The sequence below is a fragment of the Nycticebus coucang genome, chromosome 14 (genome assembly GCF_027406575.1).
Source record: "Nycticebus coucang isolate mNycCou1 chromosome 14, mNycCou1.pri, whole genome shotgun sequence".
Classification (NCBI taxonomy): Eukaryota; Metazoa; Chordata; class Mammalia; order Primates; family Lorisidae; genus Nycticebus; species Nycticebus coucang.
In genome coordinates this window covers 17,406,522-17,431,644 of record NC_069793.1, presented here as the reverse complement: position 1 = coordinate 17,431,644, position 25,123 = coordinate 17,406,522, and the positions used below count along the sequence as shown (strand labels likewise).

The window sequence follows — 25,123 nt, the reverse complement described above, 5'->3', positions numbered from 1 at the left end:
TTGTGCTGTCCATATGGGTTAATGTTAGCATTTATGACCTATTTCGAAGTGCGTGAGGCTGAGACAGACATCTACGCTGCTGTGACTGTGACTATTGAACAATAATAGCAATGTTCTGAACTCCTCTGTCAGGAACTGTAGTCCCCAGCACAGTTTAGAGTCTGCTGACATCCCTGAAGGGTGTTCACAGTTTGGGCAATTTTCACTATTTTTCAGCTGACTCTTTTAACTTAACTTTAACAATTTAAATAAGCATATAATATTACTTTCCTTTTACTGTTGAAGAAAGCGGCAGAGAGGAGGAGTAACTTGCTTACATTTATAAGGCTCATTAGTGTTGGAGACAAGATGAGAAATCAGGTCTGTTTGATCCAAAGCTCTTAATCCCTAACTTCAAAGTGTCTGACTAGTTCTGAATCTTTAGTGTTTCATTATATTCATGGTATGGATTCTTTTCTATGATCCATGTTTTTGATAATTGTCTTGTTTCATAACACAAACTATTTTTTACATCGCTGGTAATTTCCTATAACAGTTGTTTTGTTTTTAGAGTCTCCTTTTCCTTTGTTGATATCTCAAACCAGACTTTGTTTGTTTTTTTATAATATTTTTATTTTTTATTAAATTATAGCTGTGTACATTGATATAATCATGGGGCATCATACACTAGTTTCATAGACCGGTTCACACATTTTCATCACACTGGTTAACATAGCCTCCCTGGCAATTTCTTAGTTATTGTGCTAAGGCATTTACATTCCACATTTACTAAGTTTCACATATACCCTTGTAAGATGCACCGCAAGTGTATTCTCACCAATCCCCTTCCCTCTACCCCCCTCCCCACTCCCCTGCCTTTCCTCCTTCCCCCTATTCTTAGGTTGTAGCTGGGTTATAGCTTTCATGTGAAAGCCCTAAATTAGTTTCATAGTAGGGCTGAGTACATTGGATACTTTTTCTTCCATTCTTGAGATGTACAGATATTTTCTGCCTTAACTCTACAGACTTTATCAATTACAGTTCTTTTGCTCCACCCAATTCTGTTTTCAATTTTTTTTTTTTTTGTAAATAATTGTATGCCAGAGGGAATAGTGGAGATGAGATTTGTTTTAAAAGTAAGTTTTCATGAACATGTGCTCTTTTTGGGGGATTGTGATATACAAAATATTTTCTGCTATTGCTATAGGAGAATATTTATAAGCCTCTCAAACTTAGGAGATAAAAAAGTGTATTTTGATGAAAGTACTTCCTGAAGACTCTTTCCATACTGTTTTATAGTCTTTTCATATATTGTTGTTTTTCCTCTTTTAAAATAAAACTTTATTCTGGCTGTAGTGCTGGGTATGAAAGGTGTGAAGAATATTGCTGATGATCTGTTTCATACACACAATCAGAACAGCAACATTCCTTTGGGAGCCCTATGGTACTTTTGCTTTCTTGGAACCTTTCCTACTAAAAATATTAAAAATTATGTCTGATTGGCATAAAGATAATATAATGCAAATTAGACTTAGATTCTATTTATTTTTACTTTTATATTTAAAGAAATTAAGCATTTCAAGGCTCCTACAAGTATAATGGGCCCTTAGCACTTCCTATGTGTCTGAATGTGTATGTCAGCCCAGCCCACTAGGTGTGTTTCTCATGAAAATCAGTGAAGATTTGACTTGTACCCTTGCATTATAGGCTGTAAGCACTCCAATTTGTACAAATAATCAACACATTGAATCTCACAAAGGCATAAATGTATTCATGATCTATGTATATATGACTTAATAAAAAAAAAAGAAAATCAGTGAAGACAGGATAATATACTGTTCCAAGTTTAATCAATCAAAAGGAGGATGAATCTTTATAAAATATCACCAGGTATTCTTGCCTAAATACTCAAATCACAAGATTTATTTATCATCAGATTTTATTATTTGCCTCCAGAGCTTCTTCATGACATTTTTCACTTCTTCATTTCTAAGGGTGTAGATTAAAGGGTTCAACAGAGGTGTCACTAAGGTGCAAAACACAGTCACTGCTTTGTCAGTGGGGAAGGAGGTCATGGGCCTTAGGTAAAGGTATGAACAAGGTATGAAGAACAAGATGACAACGGTGATATGAGAGAGGCAAGTAGACAGGGCTTTGCGGCGGCCTTTAGAGCTCTGGGTCCTCAGGGAGCGCAGGATGATGACATAGGAAGCAACCAGCATGGAAAAAGTGAGCAAACACAGGGACCCACTGTTGGCAGCAATCAGGGGGCCCAAAGTGTGAGTGTCTGTGCAGGCCAGCTCCAGGAGAGGGATTAAATCACACATAAAGTGGTCAATGACATTTGGGCCACAGAACGGTAACTGGACCATGAACAAAATCTGGATCCCTCCATGAACAAACCCCCAAATCCCCGCCATCCCCACCAGGAATCCACACACAGGTCGCCTCATGATGGTCGTGTAGTACAAGGGCTTACAGATGGCTACGTAGCGGTCATAGGCCATGGCAATTAACAAGATGATCTCAGCTGCTCCGAAGAAATGTTCAGCAAAGAGCTGAGTCATGCAGCCATTGAAGGATATGGTGCTCTTCTCAGAGACCAAGTCGAAGATCATTTTGGGTGCTACGGAAGAAGAGTAAAAGCATTCTATAATGGACAAATAGGACAGAAAAAAGTACATGGGAGAGCCCAGGGCTGGGCTGATAAAGATAGTGACTGAGATGACCAGGTTGCCTAACAATGTGATCAAGTAGGTGATTAAAAACACTACAAACAAGAATTTCTGCAGTTCATAATTGTGAGTCAGGCCCAGCAGGATGAATTCTGTTACATTGTTCATCCTTTCCGTTGATTTAGCTTGGGTTGTGTGCGATGGTTCATCTGAAAAAAACCAAAAACACAGTATTTCTGAATGGTGATTTAAAAAAATTTGATAGTAAAATATTTCATCACTTTTTTTTAGTCATAGCCTTTGGGATGGACGGAGCTACGCTTCCACTCACTTCTGGCATTTTACAGAGTTGTAAAGAAGAACAGAAAGAAGTTAGAATTTCTTTAATTCGTATTAAGGGAATAGTGACAATACTTTACAAATACCACAATACAGCAAGATGTCACATGCTTATTTATGGTGACTTCTAAACTTTCTTTCTGGCTCCAACCGTCTCACAGATGGCTTTTTTTAGTTTGGGGACAGATTTCATCAATAACAATTATGTTGAAGTTATGCTCATCTACTGTTATGGTTATTTACAGGCATATGAACACAATAGTCTATTAAAGGCAACTATGTATCCCATACTAATGCGTCTTACTAAATCTCAGCCAGCTGTATTCTGTCATCTATTATTCCTCTCTACTATATGAGTGCGTATGTACACAGAGATAGAGGCACAGCTGCAGATGGAGCTACTTTTCTTCCTGAATGCCAAAGAACCATAACAGCTCACTGAACATCATTCATTCCATAGCCTTGGATGTTGTGTCTATCTCTACATGACCCCTTCTTTCATGCCTCTTTGAACGTGGATATGTAAATGGTGCAAAGTTCCCCTATAAGTTCGCAGTATTTCACAAATTTTCCTTGTAAGTTGAACTCTGGTCACATACAGAATTATGCTGTGGAGTAGATGTATTTCCTCACTCACATTTTACAAATGGAATTAAATGAGTCAGTATGCTTTCCTTGAGTTTTCTATTGTTAGGGTCATCGGAGATAATAAAATTTTCCCCTTTTGGGATAAATTCAATTACTTTACTTTATTTTATTTTTTTTTGAGACAGTCTCACTTTGCCACCCTCGGTAGAGTGCCGTGGCATCACAGCTCCCAGCAACCTCTAACTCTTGGGCTTCAGTGATTCTCTTGCTTCAGCCTCCCAAGTAGCTGGGACTACAGGTGCCCGCCTGGCTATTTTTTTGTTGAAGTTGTCATTGTTGTTTAGCTGGCCTGGGCCAGGTTCAAACCCACCAGCCTTGATGTATGTGGCTGGCACCGTAACCACTGTGCTGCGGGCACCAACCCCAATCAATTACTTTATTACTAACTGGTAAGTAACTGAAATTTTTCATTGCTAACTGGAAATATTGAATGTAAAGAATATATATGGTTGAATGATCTGAATGTGAATTTTCAAGAGCGAGTATATGTTGTTAAGAAAAGAGCATAAAATATTCCTCCTCTTTTTCTCCTTTCCCCAATTCCAACTGAAAAATATAACCACATATTTTCCCTCAAACATTCCTGGACACAATTCATCATCATGACCTCTTAACTTCAATAAAGGTGAGGAAAAATATGTTTGATTTTGAGGAAAGCTCAGTCCCTGAGTTATTTCCTCTCTATCCATGGCTCTGTAGATGGTGAGTATGTGGTTAATTATTCTTTTTTTTTTCTGGTTGTTATTATTTTTTTTATTAGATCATAGCTGTGTACATTAATGCAATCACGGGGTACCAAGCGCTGGTTTTATATACAATTTGAAATATTCTCATCACACTGGTTAACATAGCCTTTCTGGCTTTTTCTTAGTTATTGTGTTAAAACATTTATAACCTACATTTATTAAGTTTCACATGTACCTTTGTAAGATGCACCGTAGGTGTGGTCCCACCAATTATGGTTAATTATTCTTAATTAATATAACTCACTAATCTTAACATCAATGTAGCACCAAGTTATGACAAGAAGGAAGAAATTTCAACCCACTACAGAATCAGTGCATTTAATGAGAAATAAATATTAATCGTGATGATCATATTAATGTACACAGCTATGATTTAATAAAAATTAAAAAAAATAAAAGAGATTTCAGGAGTTCTTTCTTTCTTTCTTTCTTTCTTTCTTTCTTTCTTTCTTTCTTTCTTTCTTTCTTTCTTTCTTTCTTTCTTTCTTTCTTTTTATTAAACCATAGCTGTGTACATTAGTATGATCGTGGGGCACCATACACTTGGTTCATAGATCGTTTGACACATTTTCATCACATTAGTTCTTGATGACACTTGTTCTGGCAACATTACAGACAATGTTTTCTATGACATTTTTATGCCATGGTGTCCAGATTTGCTTTCAGAGCAAAATACTAAATTTCAAGGTAAATAACTATAAAAACTACTTCAGCGAAAATAAATTGGATAAATTAAGTTAATCTGCTTAAAATTTGGGAAAAAAGATTGCGTTTTCACTGACCTGGGTCTACGTGGTGATGGTTCTTCACTTTCAGTGGTTACTTTCTTCTTTTCCAGGCATAAGAAACACAACCACAAAAGACTCTGAGCTGACATGTGGGACACTGGAATTCTTACCTCACTAGACAACTCTCCCAATTTGGACATTTTAGTTCATTTTGGTTTCTATTGTCAGTTTGAAAATGAGCTATTTCAGTCAGGCAGTGTTGATATTTTAAGGATTTCATTTCTGCTCACTTTTTTGATTTCCTATGAAAGTATAAGCCAATAATATGCATATGTGTGCGCATGTGTGTGTATTTTTGAATGTCTTACAACTATAGTCAATCCAAATTAAAAACAATGGGAATAATGCAAAATTCGTCAACTCTTAAAAAGTTAGTCTATGCAACTATGACATGAATAAGTGAATCCAGTCCTCTTGATTAGACTTTTGCTGAATTTTTGTTTCTTTTTTTTTTTTGTAGAGACAGAGTCTCACTTTATGGCCCTCGGTAGAGTGCCGTGGCATCACACAGCTCACAGCAACCTCCAACTCCTGGGCTTAAGCGATTCTCTTGCCTCAGTCTCCCAAGTAGCTGGGACTACAGGCGCCTGCCACAACGCCCGGCTATTTTTTGGTTGCAGTTTGGCCGGGGCCGGGTTTGAACCTGCCACCCTCGGTATATGGGGCCGGCGCCTTACCGACTGAGCCACGGGTGCCGCCCGAATTGAGTTGATTAACAATGTAGAGAGAGATGCCTTTTACTCCTGATTCAAGTCTTCCTTTTGATCCTGTTTCCCTAGAAACCCACAACACAGTGTCTCTCAAACAAATCTTCATCTTGCTGGTGCATGGCTCTGCTGCTTCACTTTCTCACAGGCCCTTTCTTGTAATTCTTTCTTCATGGGCTCTAGAGAAATGTTTAAATAGACTTTCACAGAGTGCAGGGTTTGGCAAGGCATTGACCTCTGTAGTACCCAGAGAATTAGTAATTGCCCCTTTTGGAATCTTTACCAAAGCAACAGTCAAGGTCTTTTGCTTACTCCCGTCACTAGTGGCTAGTTTTAGAAATGTAGGCGCACGTGGGTTAAAGATGGGTCTATGGCTATAGTTTAGGTTAAGACTTAGGTCATATTATTTGGAAAATTTCATTCATTGTAGGACTGTTTTTCTAATTGTGATATTGTTGAGCATGGTCTGATGCAGGCAAAGGCCAGAGTTCAGAGACTTGGATTTGTTTCTCTCTGAAAATGTGAAGTCTCCATCTTTTCTTATGGCTGACTAGTACTCCATGGTACATATATACCAAAGTTTGTTAATCCATTCATGGGTTGATGGGCACTTGGGTTGCTTCCACAGTTTGGCAATTGTGTATTGAACTGTAGTAAACATTCTGGTGCAAATGTCCTTGTGGTAAAATGATTTTTGTTCTTCTGGGTAGATACAGTAATGGGATTGCAGCATCAAATGGATAGTTGATTTTTAGTTCTTTGAGAATTCTTCGTACTTCTTTTCATAGAGGTTGTCTTAGTTTGCAATTCCACCAGTAGTGCAAAAGTGTTCCCTTCTACCCACATCCATGCCAGCATCTGCAGATTTAGGACCTTGCAATGTGGAATAATCTCACTGGAGTTAGTATCTCAGAGTGGTTTGATTGCATTTGTCTGATGATTAGGGATGATGAACATTTTTTCATGTGTTTGTTAGCCATTTGTTTGTCATCTTCAGAGAAGTTTCTGTTCAAGTCTTTTGCCCACTTAAAAAAGGCGTTATTTGTTATTTTCTTGTTGATTAATTCAAGTTTCCTATAGATTCTAGTTATCTGGGTTTTTTTTTTTTTTGAGACAGAGCCTCAAACTGTCACCCTGGGTAGAGTGCTGTGGCATCACGGCTCACAGCAACCTCCAGCTCCTGGGCTCAAGCTATTCTCTTGCCTCTGCCTCCCAAGTAGCTTGGACTACAGGTGCCTGCCACAACACTTGGCTATTTTTTGGTTGCAGCCATCATTGTTGTTTGGCGGGCCCGGGCTGGATTTGAACTTGCCAGCTCAGGTGTATGTGGTTGGCGCCTTAGCCGCTTGAGCCACAGGCGCCGAGCCTAGTTATCAGTTTTTTTGTCAGATTCATACCATGCAAACGTCTTCTCCCATTCTGTAGGTTGGCTGTTTGCCTTAGTTGTGGTGCCCTTAGCTGTTGATTTGCAGTTTCTTTATGGAACCTGGGGCTAGAGGTCTGGTGCTGAGTAAGCCCCAAGCCTAAGCCTGAGAGTCTGGGTCTGTGGATGCTGGCCTTATGACTAAGGCTGCAGGGGCCAGCTTCAGATTGGGGTGGGACTAAAGCCAGGCACTGCTGGGGTCTGCCTGGCAGTGTTGTGGGGCCAGAGACCACAACAGCTGTGCACTCCTGGAGCTTGGGGCCATGGGGGCATTTCCCAGCATGGGGTTTACTGGGGCAGGCTTGGTGTTGGAGTCAAAGGCAAAGTACAGAGTGCACTTTCCTCCCCTTCCTCTATGTAGAGGCTCTCCGTCCACACCCTCCAGCCTGGGGTTGGGGGTGTGTAACAGAGTCCCTCCTCTCACTTCACTGTCTTGTCTTAGTTCTGGGCTACACTCAGATGCTATAATCTCTCACCTGGTTTCCTTAGCTCTTGTAAACCATTGGGTAACTGTTCAAATTGATGTTTCTGTGGGCGACAGCAGTTGGAAAATCTTATTCCACTATCTTGCTATAGTCTGGTGAGAGACTGGATATAATGATTGAAGAAGCTTAAGGTTGAGAGATTGATTCTGTGTTAGTTCCTATTTTCCTGACAAGCAGAAAGTATAATCTTCTTTTCAGATTCAAGGAAAATGTTTACAATATAGGTTATAGTGAATTGATGGCAAGTTGGAGAAGAACACATAGGAGGAAGGACCTGTCATAAGAGCCAGGAAATTTGCTCAGGAAGCAAATCAGAAGACCTGGTTCCCACTGGAGTTCATAATTTTTGTCGGCATCCCTTCATGTACAGTTGTATAATTTTCCTCAACATTGCCTTGCCTATTAGGTGAAAGGAAAAAGAAGATAGTGTATAAACTGATGATTTAAACGTTAGTTAGTATAGTGTGCGACACCAAAGCAGAAAAAGGTTCTATGGAGCCTTGATTTTATAAGGATTGCTAGTTACCCATTCTACATTACTCATGACTCAAGAAAATTTCTGAGTTATGTTCACGTGGTCTTTCCTTAATACTTCTGTCTTTGATAAGGTTATTAGGATAAGCTGCATTTTTCTGTGGTAACAAATGAATTTTGAACTCTCAGGGGTTTAACAGTGATCCCCAGCCTTTTTGGCACAGGGGACTGGTTTCATGGAAGACAATTTTCCACAGATAGAGGGTGAGTGATATAGTTTTGGGATGTTTCAAGTGCATCACACTTATTGTGCAATTTATCTCTATTAATCACATTGTAATATATAATTATACAATTCACCATAATGCAGAATCAGTGGGAGCCCTGAGCTAGGTCCCTCGCATGCTCAACTCATAGTAAGGCTCACGCTCCTCTGAGAAGCTAAAACTACCACTGATCTGTCAGGAGATGGAACTCAGGCCACCATGCGAGCCAGGGGAGCAGCTGTAAATACATATGAAGTTTTGCTTGCTCACCTGTCACTCACTTCCTACTGTGCTGTCTGGTCCCTAATAGACCGCAATCTGGTACTGGTCTGTGGTGTAGGGGCTGGGGACTGCAGGTTTAACACATATAATTTTATTTCTTGTTCAGACAAAATCCCCCGAGTATTGGGTAATCCTCCGGGGCCCCTGTTTTCCAAGCAGTAATCCAGATTGATTCCTTTGCGTGGCCCTCTCAATCCCAATGTGTGTCCTCTAGGCAGGGAAAAAAGAAAGCTGGGGAGTAGCACACTGGCTCCTAAATAGTTATGACTAAATATGACACATGTCACTTCTGCAAACTTCGGCCAAAACAAGTGGGCTGGAAATTATGGTGGTGGCATGTAGATTTTAGTGATCAGCAGATGGGTTGATCACAACTGAGAAAAACTGATCTCTCATTTGGAATAATTGTTTATTAAACTGTTAAATATTAAATTACATGTGTATGTAATACAGGGTGGCTATAAAGTTTGTGGGCAATTTAAAATAGTGTGCCTTTTAAAATGGCACACAAACTTTATGGCCACCCTGTGTATATTTAAAAAAAGATATAGGCATGACTGCAGAGTCATTTACGTTCATTCAATCCTTATAAAGGCAGAAATGATGTTACTGAGATTTGCAAGATCCCTGTTGGGCCCTGATCTAGATCTTCTTTTTTAATTTGAGTTCTTTTTCTTAGAATTGCACCGTCTACATCTCAAATTACTCCCATCTCATTGGTCTATATTGGGTTGCAATTCTCTACTCGAATTTGAATTTGAATTTGAATGTGAAAAATTTCAGCCTTGACTACTCGGAATCAACTGTCTTTTGTGTCAGCTACTTTTGTTCCTATTAGCTAAGGCAACAAATCCATCCCATAAAAACCATTTTGGAAGTGAAATGATGTATAGGATGTTTTTGACAGAAAAAAAGTGCTCCACAAAATATCTTCTACCTGAGAAATTACGTCCAAGCTTGTTTGGGGCTGTACCAGGAAGAATTTTATGTCTCTTTTTGGCTTTAGGCAGAGAAAATAACTAGTTCTGGGATGAGTTAAGATTATAATGTCAATGGTGCCCTCTGGAGTTGTGGAACGCAGCAACATTACTTTTGGCCGAATTCTGCCTTACTGACTCCCATTCCTCAAACCCATTCATTTCTGTCTCTCATAATAATAAATCCATCTTGATCTCATTAGTTGGGATCTGTATCTTTTCAATAAAATACTTGGCTATCAATGAAACTAACATCTTACAACCACCTAATTTTCGATAAACCAAACAAGAACATACCATGGGGGAAAGACTCCCCATTCAATAAATGGTGTTGGGAGAACTGGATATCTACATGTAAAAGACTGAGACTGGACCCACACCTTTCCCCATTCACAAAAATTGATTCGAGATGGATAAAGGACTTAAATTTAAGGCATGAAACAATAAAAATCCTCCAAGAAAGCATAGGAAAAACACTGGAAGATATTGGCCTGGGGAAAGACTCCATGAAGAAGACTGTCAGGGTAATTGCAACAATAACAAAAATAAACAAATGGGACTTCATTAAACTGAAAAGCTTCTGTACAGCTAAGGAGACAATAACCAAAGCAAATAGATAACCTACACAATGGGAAAGGATATTTGCATATTTTCAATCAGACAAAAGCTTGATAACTAGGATCTATAGAGAACTCAAATTAATCCACATGAAAAAAGCCAAAAATCCCATATATCAATGGGCAAGAGACATGAATAGAACCTTCTCTAAAGATGACAGACGAATGGCTAACAAACATATGAAAAAATGTTCATCATCTCTATATATTAGAGAAATGCAAATCAAAACAACCCTGAGATATAATCTAACCCCAGTGAGAATGGCCCACATCACAAAATCTCAAAACTGCAGGTGCTGGCGTGGATGTGGAGAGAAGGGAACACTTTTACACTGCTGGTGGGACTGCAAACTAGTATAACCTTTCTGGAAGGAAGTATGGAGAAACCTCAAAGCACTCAAGTTAGACCTCCCATTTGATCCTGCAATCCCATTACTGGGCATCTACCCAGAAGGGAAAAAAATCCTTTTATCATAAGGATACTTGTACTAGACTGTTTCTTGCAGCTCAATTTACAATCGCCAAAATGTGGAAACAGCCTAAATGCCCACCAACCCAGGAATGGATTAACAACCTGTGGTATATGTATACCATGGAATACTATTCAGCTATTAAAAAAAATGGAGACTTCACATCCTTCGTATTAACCTGGATGGAAGTGGAAGACATTATTCTTAGTAAAGCATCACAAGAATGGAGAAGCATGAATCCTATGTACTCTATTTTGATATGAGGACAATTAATGACAATTAAGGTTATGGGGGGGAGGAAAAGCAGAAAGAGAGATGGAGGGAGGGGGGTAGGGCCTTGGTGTGTGTCACACTTTCTGGGGGCAAGACATGATTGCAAGAAGGACTTTACCTAACAATTGCAATCAGTGTAACCTGGCTTATTGTACCCTCAATGAATCCCCAACAATAAAAAAAAAAAAAAAAAAAAAGAAAGGAAAAAAATACTTAGTTATCAGGACTTTTATTTAAATATTTTAATTATGTGATCTGCAAGTTATGTAATCTCTACCCCAGACTTTGCAGAGAATTGTTCCATCAGATATATATACTCAAGGATTTTTCATAAATTGGGATATGTTTGTGTTGTCTAATAGTGTCTCTTTGATCAATAATTTTTAAAATCCAAGAAATGTCATTTTTTCTCTTTCTTTGTTTGTTTTTTTTTTCCTAGAGACAGAGTCTCATTTTGTCGTCCTCAGTAGAGTGTTGTGGCATCACAGCTCACGGCAACCTCCAGCTCTTGGGGTTAGGTGATTCTCTTGCCTCAGCCTCTGGAGTAGCTGGGACTATAGGCGCCCACCACAACGCCAGCTATTTTTGTTGTTGTTGTTGTTGTTGTACTTTCGGCCAGGGCTGGGTTTGAACCCACTACCCTCAGTATATGGGGCTGGCACCCTACTCATTGAGCCACAGGCACTACCCAAAAGCCAAGAAATTTCTAATTGGAAGATACTATAGTTGTTATTTAATTAAATATTGATTTTTTTTAATAAAAGAGGAATTACTGAAGATTCAGAAAACAAGTGGGGGCTGGGTGCAGTGGCTCATGCCTGTAATCCTAGCACTCTGGCAGGCCAAGATTGCTTGAGTTTAGGAGTTTGAGACCAGCCTGAGCCCCAGTTTCTACTAAAAAAAAAAGAAATAGAAAAACTAGCTGGTTGGGGCAGTGAGTGGCTGCAGTCCCAGCTACTTGGGAGGCTGAGACAAAAGGATTGCTTGAGCCCAAGAGTTTGAGGTTGCTGTGAGCTATGATGACACAGCACTCTACCCAGGGCAACAGAGTAAGACTCTGTCTCAAAGAAAAAAAAAAAGAAAAGAAAACAAGAGGAACAAAATATACTTAACCTCACATATTCTGACTTCAAGACCAGGATTATTTCTTTCCATTAGTTAACACATGTTGTTCAAATGTAAACAGATTTTGTTTTTATATTCTCTATTCACACAGATTGTTACCCAAGATTATTCTTCGGGACCACAACTTCCTCATGGCATTTTTCACTTCTGTGTTTCTGAGGGTATAGATTAAGGGGTTTAACATGGGTGTTACCATGGTATAAAACACGGCCACAGCTTTATCAATGGGGAAGATGATCATGGGCCGAAGGTACACGAATATACAGGGTACAAAGAATAGGACGACTACAGTAATATGGGAGGCACAAGTGGAGAAAGCCTTCCGCTGCCCTTCAGTGCTGTGAGTCCTTAGGGAGCAAAGGATGAGGACATAGGAGGCGATAAGAATAGAAAAAATAAGCAGACACATCAGCCCACTGTTGGCTGCAACAAAGAGTCCAAAGAAGTGTGTATCAGTGCAGGAGAGTTTCAGAAGAGGAAAGAGGTCACAGATGAAATGGTCAATGACATTGGGCCCACAGAAGGGCAACCAGGCCATGAAGAGAATTTGAATCCCAGCGTGGAGAAGTCCCCCGATCCAGGCCGTGGCCACCAGGAGGCCACACACCTGCCTGTTCATTGTGACCATGTAGTGCAGAGGCTTGCAGATGGCCACGTAGCGGTCATAGGCCATCACCACTAGCAGGATGATCTCCACCCCCCCAAAGAAATGTTCTGCAAAGAGCTGAGTCATGCACCCACCGAAGGAGATAGTTTTCTTTTCAGCAAGTAAATCGAAGATCATTTTTGGGGCCATGGTAGAAGAGCAGCAGCCATCTATGAAGGACAAAAAAGACAGAAAAAAATACATGGGGGAACCCAGGGCTGGGCTGGTGGTGATCGTGACCACAATGAGCAGGTTGCCCGCCAGGGTGAGGAAGTAGATGAGTGTGAACACGGCGAACAGGAGTTTCTGCACATCTGGGTTCTGCGTCAGGCCGAGCAGGATGAATTCTGTCACATTATTCACTTGCTCCATGAATCCAGTGAGGTGTTTGGATCATTGATTTACCTGTGAATAGGACAAGGAAGGACTACAATTATGGCACATCCATCTTGAACAAGAAAATAACTTCAGTTAGGATTATTTTCTGTACCACCGATGGAATTCCCAAGCAGATAAACATAAAACTTCAGCTGGGGTCATAGTATTAGTGCATGATGACACCTGTCCCTTTTCTCCCTTGGGCACAGACACAGCCCACAGACATGTATTCATTCATACATACAAACATGGTCCCCTGATATTGACATGATAGTCAGCTTTCTCAGCCACCACCATAGTATTTTTTTTTCTCATAACGAAACAGGAATGGAAAGAGAACCACACAGAGCAGCAGGGGCTTGGATTCAAGCGTCTCCGCCTCCGTGTTTCTCTCTGGTCACGTGTGCTGACGAGGCTACAGTGCAGCTTGTTATTGGTGTTACACTTGTTTCAGGCTGACTATAAAACATCAGGCGAGTTTAATTTGAAATTAAGGATTATGTAGTCACATTTCAGAATCAAATGAACAGAGTGAATGGGGCTGCAGTAAGATGCCTCCTGGCTGGTAGATTAGTGAGTTTGTGCTACATCTGGACAGAATTGTCTAAGAACGCCATCAGACACCCCTGGAGGAAGCATACCCTGAAGAGGATAACACAGCACGAGGCAATACAGCCGTATTCCCCACGTTTATTTGTCACTTCAGAATTTACTCTCTGGAGATCTTCGGTCATGTTTACATTTCAGAGGCATTTTGAAAATCAGAACTCAGTGTAAGGAAGACTATGAAAAATAATCTGGATCTGTTTAGAAAACAGATACTTTTTTTTACGTTGATGACATTTATTTTATTTCATTTTTTATTATTAAATCATAGCTGTGTACATGAATGCGATCACGGGGCACCATACACTGGTTTTATAGACCGTTTGACACATTTTCATCACCCTGGTTAACATAGCCTTCCCAGCATTTTCTTAGTTATTGTGTTAAGACATTTATATTCTACATTTACTAAGTTTCACATGTACCCTTGTAAGAGACACCGTAGGTATAATCCCACCAATCACAAAAATCTCTGGAAACAGATACTTTTCATATGAGGAAACAAAAGCACCACAATTTACGGGACAGAGCGTGTTCTCTAGGATTAGATAGATTATTTTTACATTCCATTTTCACTGATCATTAGCCACATGATGTTGCGTATAAATCTTGTCTATCTCAGTATAAGAGTGCCTAAATTCTTCACATATAAAGGGAATAATAAATGGACCAGAGGTATTGAAGAATATTGGTATTACATATAATAAAGTTTGTACCTTAAAGGTAAATACTATATGTATAGCTTACCACACATTCCAAATTATGATAAAAAGAACAAAAATGGAAAAATCTCATGTATCATTATTCTTATCCTTGAAATATTTGATTGTTGTAATGTTAAGAGAAAATAAACAAATTATTAATAAGTACTCAAGAAGTGAAAAACTCAGAAAAAGGTGGAATACAGAAATACATCAGGAAATAGAAAAATATTAGACTTGATAAAGAAACTCAAAAGCTTTTTGATGTTTAAAAAGTACGAGTAAGGCCAGATGAGGTGGCTTATGCCTGTAATCCTAGCACTCTGGGAGGCCAAGGCAGGTGGATTACCTGAATTCAAGAATTGGAGACCATCCTGAGCCAGAGCAAGACCCTGCCTCTAAAAATAGCCCAGCTTGTGGCAGGCACCTGTAGTTCCAGCTACTCGGGAGGCTGAGGCAAGAGGATTGCTTGAGCCCAAGAGTTTGGGGTTGCTGTGAGCTATGAGGCCATGGCCCTCTACTAAGGGTAACAAATTGAGACTGTCTCAAGAAACAAAAGCAAAAACAAAATCCAACCAAACAAAACTGATGAATACAAGTAATCTCAATGAAAGCAAGTATGGCCAAATTCCAAAAGGACATTATTTGTGAAGAATATTTAAAAAGATTTTTGTGTATAGCTCATAAAAGATTTTTAAAATAACCGAATAGGAATTTCCCAAAACAAAGTAAAATTTCACTTAATGCCATTACCAAAAAATGAAAAAGAGAAAAAAATAAGAAAAAAAAAATGAATAGCATGTATTAAAGACTTCAAATAAGACATAGACCTATTAAAAACCAGAAAAACAATAAGATTAATATATCTCTAATCTCTGGGTAAGGAAAGAGATTTTTAAACAAAAACACAATGGTACAAAATAGGATAAAATTGATGAATTCTTCTACATAAATATATAGAATACAGGGGAGAAATATTTTCAACAAGTGTGACAATTATTATTATAGTTTTACTATAATATTATATGTTTTATAATATAATATAATATTATATATTTTGGAGACAGGGTCTCACTCTGTCCCCCAGTATATTAATATTATATAATATATTTATAGTGTTATTATTATTATAGTTTTAAATAAATTAAAAGTTTACTCACCTTACTACAAAAATAAAGGCAAAACTAATAAAAAACAATTCTTAGAAAAAACATTAGGCATCTAAAAAATTTCATAAGTCACATGCAATTTAAAAACAATGAAAAGATAACTGGCAAACTGGTAAAGATTTAGGACAGTTATATTATTCAGTGCTGGTGAGTGTGTTGATATAAAACATTCTAGAAAGAAGTTTGACCCGATATAATAAGGGTTTAATAATTCGTGGTAACCTCTCTTGTTACAGTATTCCTTGTTTTTACAGATTTATTCTTAATAAAAATAATGTATACAGGTTGTATTTCATAACATTTTTATGACAATGAAAAAGTAAAAGCAATTGGGCGGTGCCTATGGCTCAAAGGAGTAGGGCACCAGCCCCATATGCCGGAGGTGGCGGGTTCAAACCCAGCCCCGGGCAAAAACTGCAAAAAAAAAAAAAAAAAGTAAAAGCAATCCAAATGTCTACATAAAGAGGAAAAGTCAAATGAATTATAGTCAAATGATGATATATCAAGTAGACATTAGTTATTTGCAAGAAAAGTTAATGATTTGGAAAGATTCTTTCAATATAATATTAAGTGGAAATATAAAATAGCTTATGTATATTATGATGTTAATTGTCTAAAATGTCATATTTCCATAGAAAATCATCTGAAAAAGTATGCAAAAGACCTAATCACATTTATGTGAATTATGAAATTCAAGGCAATGTTTGTGTTCTTTTAAAAAATTTTTTTTTTAAAATTATTTTTAGAGGCAGAGACTCATTTTGTCACCCTCAGTAGAGTGTTGTGGCGTCACAGCTCACAGCAACCTCCAACTCTTGGGCTTAGGTGATTCTCTTGCCTCAGCCTCCCAAGTAGCTGGGACTGTGGGTGCCTGCCACAACGCAGGCTATTTTTTTGTTGCAGTTTGGCCAGGGCCGGGTTCGAACTCGCCACCCTCGGTACGTGGGGCCGGCGCCCTAGCCACTGAGCCACAGGTGCTGCCCTAAAAAATTTCTGATCTGAATCTTCCACAAAGGGAATATATTGCCTTTATGTCAGTAAAACAATTTAATAAAATAAATTTTATTTTCTTATGAGAACTGGGTCTCTAATATCCTGAGTGACTTTTTTTCTTAGTAGGCTGGGTATACTAGTTATTATTCATATATGTGGCAGTAGAAAAATATATTTAAATCCAACTCACCTGTAAATTGATAACCCTATCACCATGATAAAAAATGACTAATAAGGAAAACAAATAACAGGTTCATTCCAAACAAGCTATCTTATTTGTAGAGGACAGTTTGCATGGAGATTACATTCACTGACCCATGGCAAACTTCTGCCTTATAGGTTCACCTATTTTTAACTTAAGTATAATGTATCTTTTCCTCAATGAGTGACTTAAAAATGGTTGCTAGGAGAGACTTCCTAAATAAAGTTGAGTTCGTGGGCTGAGTTTATTTTGCTCTATAACAGTGTTTTTCTTTTCTTTTTTTTTTTATTAAATCATAGCTGTGTACATTGATATGATCATGGGGCATCATTCACTAGCTTCACAGACCATTTACCAAGTTTATAACAGTGTTTTTCAACCTTTTAAAAATCTCACGGCACACTTGAATCTATAGTTAAACTTTTTGATGAACTTAAATTATTATGATGAAAAAAGAGTAAAAAAGAAGCATATACTTACAGTGCTTTGAACTTCTTTTGAAAATAATTTAATTAATGAACTTTAAAATTTCCGTGGCACACCTAAGATCCTCTCACAGTGCACTGTTGAAAATCACTTCTCTATAGGGTCATACCACTATGGATAGGGGGCCAGCAATCCAGCTCAGGGAATGAATTTCTTTAGTTAGCTTCCATAGGTTTATTTTGGCTCCCATTAGTCTTCAAAAGAAATTGAAGGGGGCAAAACCCCTCTAACCATCAAAGCACAACTTTTTCTAAGTTTCCTTATAACACATTTTCTAGTCTTTCTTGATGACCAGGTGAAGTGTATTATAAAAACCACTTGGTCTGAGAGCCACCCTGATTTAAAGCCCTGAAACTAGCAAACAACATTAAAGCAAAAAGATTAGGGATTGCATGTACCATGAAATCAGAAGCAAATTAAAGGTGCCTTGGAATAGCAGGTCCCCAAAGTAATCTATTTTAAGTCTTTTTCTTAGTAAGCCTGTGCGTAGTCTGAAGATTGCTCCCCTTTGGTCCCTGAAAGTCTGGAGCCAAATGAGTTGCCAACAGAACCAGACAGCATTTGTGATTTGTAGTTGATTATGCTTATATGGTGTTCTTGGGTCAGCAATCATCAGAGTCCCAGATCAATGTAGATCCAGGGAAATATTTTTTGGATATTACTCAAGTACAAGAAGTTAGGGGTGCTCTGACCTCTCAGCTCCCAGAAGATTAAAATCAGCAGCTGGAGCCAAAATGGCAGCCAAACCAATTTATCCTTGTTCTCTCTCTCCTCTCTTTCTCTCTCTCTTTTGCATGACATCTGTGTCCAAAGAGTGAGGAGAGAGCCAAACTAGCCTGGCTTAAAGAGCCTCTCTTGGGAGATTAGGAAGTGCTGTCAGTGCCCAAGAAACTAGGCACAGAAGGTCCTGTTCATGGAAATTTAGGTGCATGAACCATGAGCCTGTCCCACAGAGTTAGGTATTATATGGGTATGTTGGGTAGGTAGACCTTTGTTAGTTTCCTGCAGAGGAGATATTTTCTGTTTCTTTCTTTCTCATAGAACTCCATTTTGTTCTTGGGTCAGGTGGCTGTGTGTTTAGGGCAAAGTGGGGTCTACTCAGGCCAGAGGTGTGAATTCAGATTAGCCAAGACCAATGATAGGGAGGAATGAGCGAGATAATGTGTGAAAATGTCTGAGTCAGTGCAAAACTGCTATTATTAATGCCCCGAGGATAGACACATGTAAACTAGAGAAACTGTTCTTTAATATTAAATAACTGAGGCATGCTGATGAGTGAGAGCTTCACTGGCTCTACTACTTACTACTTATATTGGTTCTTCAGCCTTTTTATACTTGAGTTTCCACATCTGTAAGGAAAGGGTGGTGATGGTACCTACCTTCCAGGACTGTTTTGAGGATTATAGGAGATGATGCACATAAGGTAATTGGAATAGTGCTTGGCAAAGTGTAAAAGCTCACTGTCTTCTGTTGTCACTCTCTGTGTAGGAAATCAGGACTCATGTGTGACTGATTCAGGTTTCTTAGAAGAATTGTCTCAACTCATACATAGTAGCTTGGCTTCCTTACTCTTATGGTTGGGAGGATCAAGGAAGTTCCAGAAACTATCAGAGAAGGAAGGCCAATTTTTAGGTATTGAATACTCATTCATAAGTCATAATTATGAAATGTTTCTATGAGAGTCTGATTTTCACTCCACTAACAAATCTGATAGTGGAGTAAGATTCCCTGAAATGGTTGTAGAGGGAGATGAAGGAAATGTAGACACAATGGGAAGTAACAAATAATCAGCACTCTTCCACCAGTCACTTTGCTAAGTGTGGTATCTCATCTAATTCACACATAATCCCCATAGGGAAGATATTAATTTCATTTTATACATGAGGAAATTGATGCTCACTCTGAAAACATATCATTCATTCAAGGTCAACAAGCTAATTATTGGCAGATTTTGAATTTAAATTCAGGTTGATTTAAATCTGAGCCCGGGCTCTAACTCTTATGATACTATACTTGACTAGACACTGATTCCGGGACGTGTCTCATCTGTTGGGTGTGGTCGGAGAGGAGATGCTGACACAGGCCAGCTGTAAATTATTTAGCAGCTTTGGTTGTACCAGTAGTGGCAAGCAGAACATATTCCTCAGTCAGACCCCAAGTGCTGCAACTGTCCATAAAAGAAGCATGGAGAAAAGAGAACATCTTTCACCTTCCCTTTCTACCTGTGGCTTGCACCCTCGGGAACTGGGAACTGCCTGTGCGCCATCTTGGAAGGTTTTTTTTGAGACAGTCTCACCTTGTTGCCCAGGTTAGAGTGCTGTGGCATCACAGCTCACAGAAACCTCAAATTCCTGCGTTTAAGTGATTCTCCTGCCTCAGCCTCCCAAGTAGCTGGGACTATAGGTGCCCACCAGAATGCCCAGGTAATTTTTTCTATTTTCAGTAGAGATGCAGGTCTTGCTCTTGCTCAGGCTGGTCTTAAACTCCTGACCTCAAGCCATCCTCTCATCTTGACCTGTCAGAGTGTCAGGATTACAGGTATGAGCCACCAGGCCTGGCCTCCTTCTTGAAAGTTTTGATTCTGGAAATTTCCTGATGCCCGTGGAATGGAAAGGAACACTGAGCAGAAATTCAGACTCAGGACAAGAAACATCCTCTATGTGAATGGAATGTGGTAGGGTCTTAGAGAAACAATACACAGTAGACATAACTGGATATGATTTTCAATCTTCTATTTACTGTAGGGCTCTATGCTTGTCACTTAACACGTTTGTCACTTAATATACTTGAGCCTATAAAACAGCCTTACATTAGGGTTATCAAAGATAGTATGTAAAATCCAGCTAGGAAATTGTGCATAGAAAACATTTGGAAAATATTTTCTGGATTAAATTGAGGGGAATGTTTGCATTTTCCATTGCCACTATACTGTTGGCCATCTTTATTGAATCCTGACCAAGCTGTGTGATTTTGGGCAAGTTACTCAACTTCTCTGAACCCCAGATTTCTCTTATGCAAAATAGAGATACTATTACATCCTAGGGTTGCATAAGAATTAAATTAGTCACTGAAGGGGGAAATGGGATTGAGGGTGAATAGTTTTTCTAAAATGTGAGAAACTTGATGTTTAAATCATAGTGGAAAGAAGCTATGGGGTTGGGGGGTAGAGAGCGTGAGAGCAAGGGAGAGAGAGAGAGAGAGACCAGCCTGAGCAAGAGAGATAGAGAAAGGTATAGGAGAGAAAGGGGAGCAATCATTACAGGTATGTTGGGTGGGTGGTTGCCCACTGAGCAGTTATTTCCTATCTTCTTTCTTTCTCATAGAATTCCATTTTGTTCTTGTGTCAGGTGGTCATGTATTTGGAGCAAAGTGGGATCTATTCAGGTAATAGTGTGAATTCAGATTAGTTGAAACCAGTTATGGCAATGCTCTTCCCTTTCCAGTGAGTGATTTATAATTAGGCATGTGACACAATTCTAGCCCATGAGACAAAAGAGAAAAACTGTGGGAGATCTTCTGTGCGATACTTTTCCAACCCTAAAAGGAGAATCACAAGGAAAAATGTCTATTTTCTGAACAACGACTTCTGTAAGGGATTATGGAATTGCCACACCGTGGTGACCACTGGAATTTTGGACTGGGCAGTGACTGGAGACAGCTGAAAGTGTGCCCATTTGAAAAGTGATTGTGAGTTTGTTATTGGACTTGAGTTGAATAGCTTTTATTACTGAAGGACATGCTTTATTTTATTTTTTTTATTGTTAAATCATAGCTGTGTACATTAGTGCAATCGCCTGTACCCATTCTAAGATGCACCATAGATGTGGCCCCACCCATTACCCTGCCTCCACCAAAACCTCCCCCCTCCCTTCCCCTTCCTTGGCCCTTTCCCCATAGTCTTGTGCTATACTTGGGTTATAGTCTTCATGTGAAAGCTATAATTTAGCTTCATAGTAGGGCTGAGTATTGGATACTTTTTCTTCCATTCCTGAGATACTTTGCTAAGAAGACTATGTTCCAGCTCCATCCATGTAAACATGAAAGAGGTAAAGTCTCCATCTTTCTTTAAGGCTGCATAGTATTCCATGGTATACATGTACCACAATTTGCTAGTCCATTTGTGGGTCGATGGGCACTTGGGCTTCTTCCATGACTTAGCAATTATGAATTGGGCTGCAATAAACATTATGATACAGATGTCTTTGTTATATTGTGACTTTTGGTCTTCTGGATATAAACCTAGTAAAGGAATTATAGGATCGAATGGCAGGTCTATTTTTAGGTCTCTAAGTGTTCTCCAAACATCCTTCCAGAAGGAATGTATTAGTGGGCATTCCCACCAGCAGTGTAGAAGTGTGCCCTTTCCTCCACATCCACGCCAACATTTCTGGTTTTGGGATTTTGTTATGTGGGTTACTCTTACTGGGGTTAGGTGATATCTCAGAGTAGTTTTGATTTTCATTTCTCTGATGATTAAGGATGATGAGCTTTTTTTCATGTGTTTGTAGATTGTGGGTCGGTCTTCTTTAGAGAAGTTTCTCTTCAAGTCCCTTACCCATCCTGAGATGGGGTCATGTGTTCTTTTCTTGTTAATATGTTTGAGTTCTCTGAGGATTCTGGTTATTAGACCTTTATCGGAGGTATAACCTGCAAATATTTTCTCCCATTCTGAGGGCTGTCTGCTTGCTTTACTCACTATGTTCTTGGCTGTGCAGAAGCTTTTTAGTTTGATCAGGTCCCAGTAGTGTATTTTTGATACTGCTTCAATTGCCTGGGGAGTCCTCCTGATAAAATATTCACTCAGGCCGATTCCTTCAAGAGTTTTCCCTGCACTTTCTTCAAGTATTTTTATAGTTTCATGTCGTAAGTTTAAATATTTTATCCAGTGAGAGTCTATCTTAGTTAATGGTGAAAGGTGAGGGTCCAGTTTCAATCTTCTACAGGTTGCCAGACAGTTTACCCAGCACCATTTGTTAAATAGGGAATCTTTTCCCCACTGAATGTTTTTAATTGGCTTGTCAAAGATCAAATAACAGTAAGTAGCTGGATCCATCTGTTGGTTGTCTATTCTGTTCCAGACATCTACTTCTCTGCTTTTGTGCCAGTACCATGCTGTTTTTGATCACTACGGATTTATAGTACAGTCTCAGGTCTGGTAGCGTGATTCCTCCTGCTGTGTTTTTATTGCTCAGTAATGTTTTGGCTATTTGAGTTTTTTTCTGATTCATATAAAATGAAGTATTATTTTTTCCAAGATCTTTAAAGTATGACAATGGAGCTTTAATAGGAATTGCATTAAAATTATATATTGCTTTGGGCAGTATGGACATTTTAACAATGTTGATTCTTCCCAGCCATGAGCATGGTATGTTTTTCCATCTGTTAACATCTTTGGCTATTTCTTTTCTTAGAGTTTCATAGTTCTCTTTGTAGAGATCTTTCATGTTCTTTGTTAGGTATACTCCCAAATATTTCATCTTCTTTGGCACTACGGTGAAAGGAATAGAGTCCTTGACTGTTTGTTTGGCTTGGTTATTGTTGGTATATATAAAGGCTACAGATTTATGGGTGTTGATTTTGTAGCCTGAGACATTGCTATATTCCTTGATCACTTCTAAAAGTTTTGCAGTAGAGTCCCTAGGGTTTTCCAGATATACAATCATATCATCTGCGAAGAGTGAAAGTTTGATCTCTTCTGACCCTATGTGGATACCCTTGATCACCTTTTCTTCCCTAATTGCAATGGCTAAAACTTCCATTACAATGTTAAAAAGCAATGGAGACAATGGGCAACCTTGCCTGGTTCCTGATCTAAGTGGAAATGATTTCAATTTAACTCCATTCAATACGATATTGGCTGTGGGTTTGCTGTAGATGGCCTCTATTAGTTTAAGAAATGTCCCTTCTATACCAATTTTCTTAAGTGTTCTGATCATGAAGGGATGCTGGATATTATCAAAAGCTTTTTCTGCATCAATTGAAAGAATCATGGTCTTTATTTTTAAGTTTGTTGATGTGTTGAATTACATTTATAGATTTACATATATTGAACCAGCCTTGAGACCCTGGGATAAATCCGACTTGGTCATGGTGTATAATTTTTTTGATGTGTTGTTGGATTCTGTTTGTTAGGATTTTATTCAGTATTTTAGCATCTATATTCATTATATAGATGCTAAAATACTGAATAAAATTCATAATTTATTATTATTATTCATAATTTATTATTATTATTTATTCATAATACTGAATAAAATTCATAATTTTCTTTTCTTGTTGGGTCTTTCCCTGGTTTGGGGATCAAGGTGATGTTTGCTTCATAGAATGTGCTGGGTAATATTCCTTCTTTTTCTATATTTTGGAAGAGGTTTAGTAGTATAGGTACTAGTTCTTCTTTAAATGTTTGGTAGAATTCTGACGTAAAGCCATCTGGTGTTGGGCTTTTCTTTTTAGGGAGTTTTTGTATAGTTGATGCTATTTCAGAACTTGATATAGGCCTGTTCAACATTTCCACTTCGTTCTGGCTAAGTCTTGGTAGGTGGCGTGCTTCCAGGTATTGGTTGATTTCTTTCAGATTTTCATATTTGTGAGAGTAGAGTTTCTTGTAGTATTTGTTAAGGATTTTTTGAATTTCTGAGGGGTCTGTTGTTATTTCATCATTACCATTTCTGATTGATGAAATTAGAGATTTTACCCTTTTTTTCCTGGTTAGGTTGGCCAAAGGTTTATCTATTTTATTGATCTTTTCAAAAAACCAGATTTTGGATTTATTGACCTGTTGTATAATTCTTTTGTTTTCAATTTCATTTAATTCTGCTCTGATTTTGGTTATTTCTTTTCTTCTGCTGCGTTTGGGGTTGAAGTGTTCTTCTTTCTCCAGTTGCTTGAGATGTTCCATTAAGTTATTGACTTCCTCTCTTTCCGTTTTCTTGAGGAAGGCTTGCAGTGCTATAAATTTCCCTCTTAGGACTGCCTTTGCAGTATCTCAGAGGTTCTGGTAATTCATGTCTTGATTGTTGTTTTGTTCCAAAAATATGGTGATTTTCCTTCTTAATCTCATCTATAACCAATGTATCCTTTAGCATAAGGTTGTTTAGCTTCCATGTTTTTGTATGGGTATGCAGGTTCCTGTTGTTATTTAGTTCAACTTTTATTCCATGATGGTCTGAAAGATGCTAGGAATAATTTCTGTTTTTTTAAATTTGCTGAGGTTAGATTTGTGGCCTAGGATGTGGTCGATTTTGGAGTATGTTCTGTGGGCTGATGAGAAGAATGTGTATTCAGTTTTTTTGGGATGAAATGTTCTGTAGATGTCTGTTAAGTCCAGATGTTGAATGGTTGAGTTTAAATCTAAAATTTCTTTGCTTAGCTTCTTTTTGGAGGATCTATCCAGAACTGCTAAAGGGGTGTTAAAATCTCCAACTACTATGGAAGTGGAGGAAATCAAGTTGCTCATGTCTGTTAGAGTTTCTCTTATAAATTGAGATGCGTTTTGGTTGGGTGCATAAATATTAATAATTGAGATCTCATCCTATTGAGTATTACCTTTAACAAATATGAAGTGTCCATCCTTATCCTTAATTATTTCGGTTGGTTTAAAGCCTATTGCGTCTGCGAACAGGATTGCAATGCCTGCTTTTTTCTGGTTTCCATTTGCCTGGAATATAG

The 25,123-nt window shown here is 38.5% G+C and overlaps 3 protein-coding genes across 3 annotated transcripts in view; 1 reads left to right on the top strand and 2 right to left on the bottom strand.

Moving 5' to 3' along the window:
• The window catches only part of LOC128565814 (olfactory receptor 4A5-like), a 134,044-nt gene that overhangs the window by 61,591 nt on the left and 47,330 nt on the right, over positions 1-25,123 (top strand). The window lies entirely within an intron of this gene.
• On the bottom strand, positions 1,902-2,822 carry LOC128565818 (olfactory receptor 4C45-like). Its single transcript, XM_053562547.1, has one exon. The coding sequence runs from the start codon at positions 2,820-2,822 to the stop codon at positions 1,902-1,904; it is 921 nt and encodes a 306-aa protein (XP_053418522.1).
• LOC128565822 (olfactory receptor 4C5-like) lies at positions 12,354-13,336 on the bottom strand. The gene has a single exon (XM_053562550.1). It carries the CDS (start codon positions 13,290-13,292, stop codon positions 12,354-12,356), a length of 939 nt encoding a protein of 312 aa, XP_053418525.1. The 5' UTR covers positions 13,293-13,336.

Bases quoted from the DNA above. Each gene is read 5' to 3' on its own strand.
- LOC128565822 (XM_053562550.1), bottom strand. From the start codon at position 13,292: ATGGAGCAAGTGAATAATGTGACAGAATTCATCCTGCTCGGCCTGACG.
- LOC128565818 (XM_053562547.1), bottom strand. From the start codon at position 2,822: ATGAACAATGTAACAGAATTCATCCTGCTGGGCCTGACTCACAATTAT.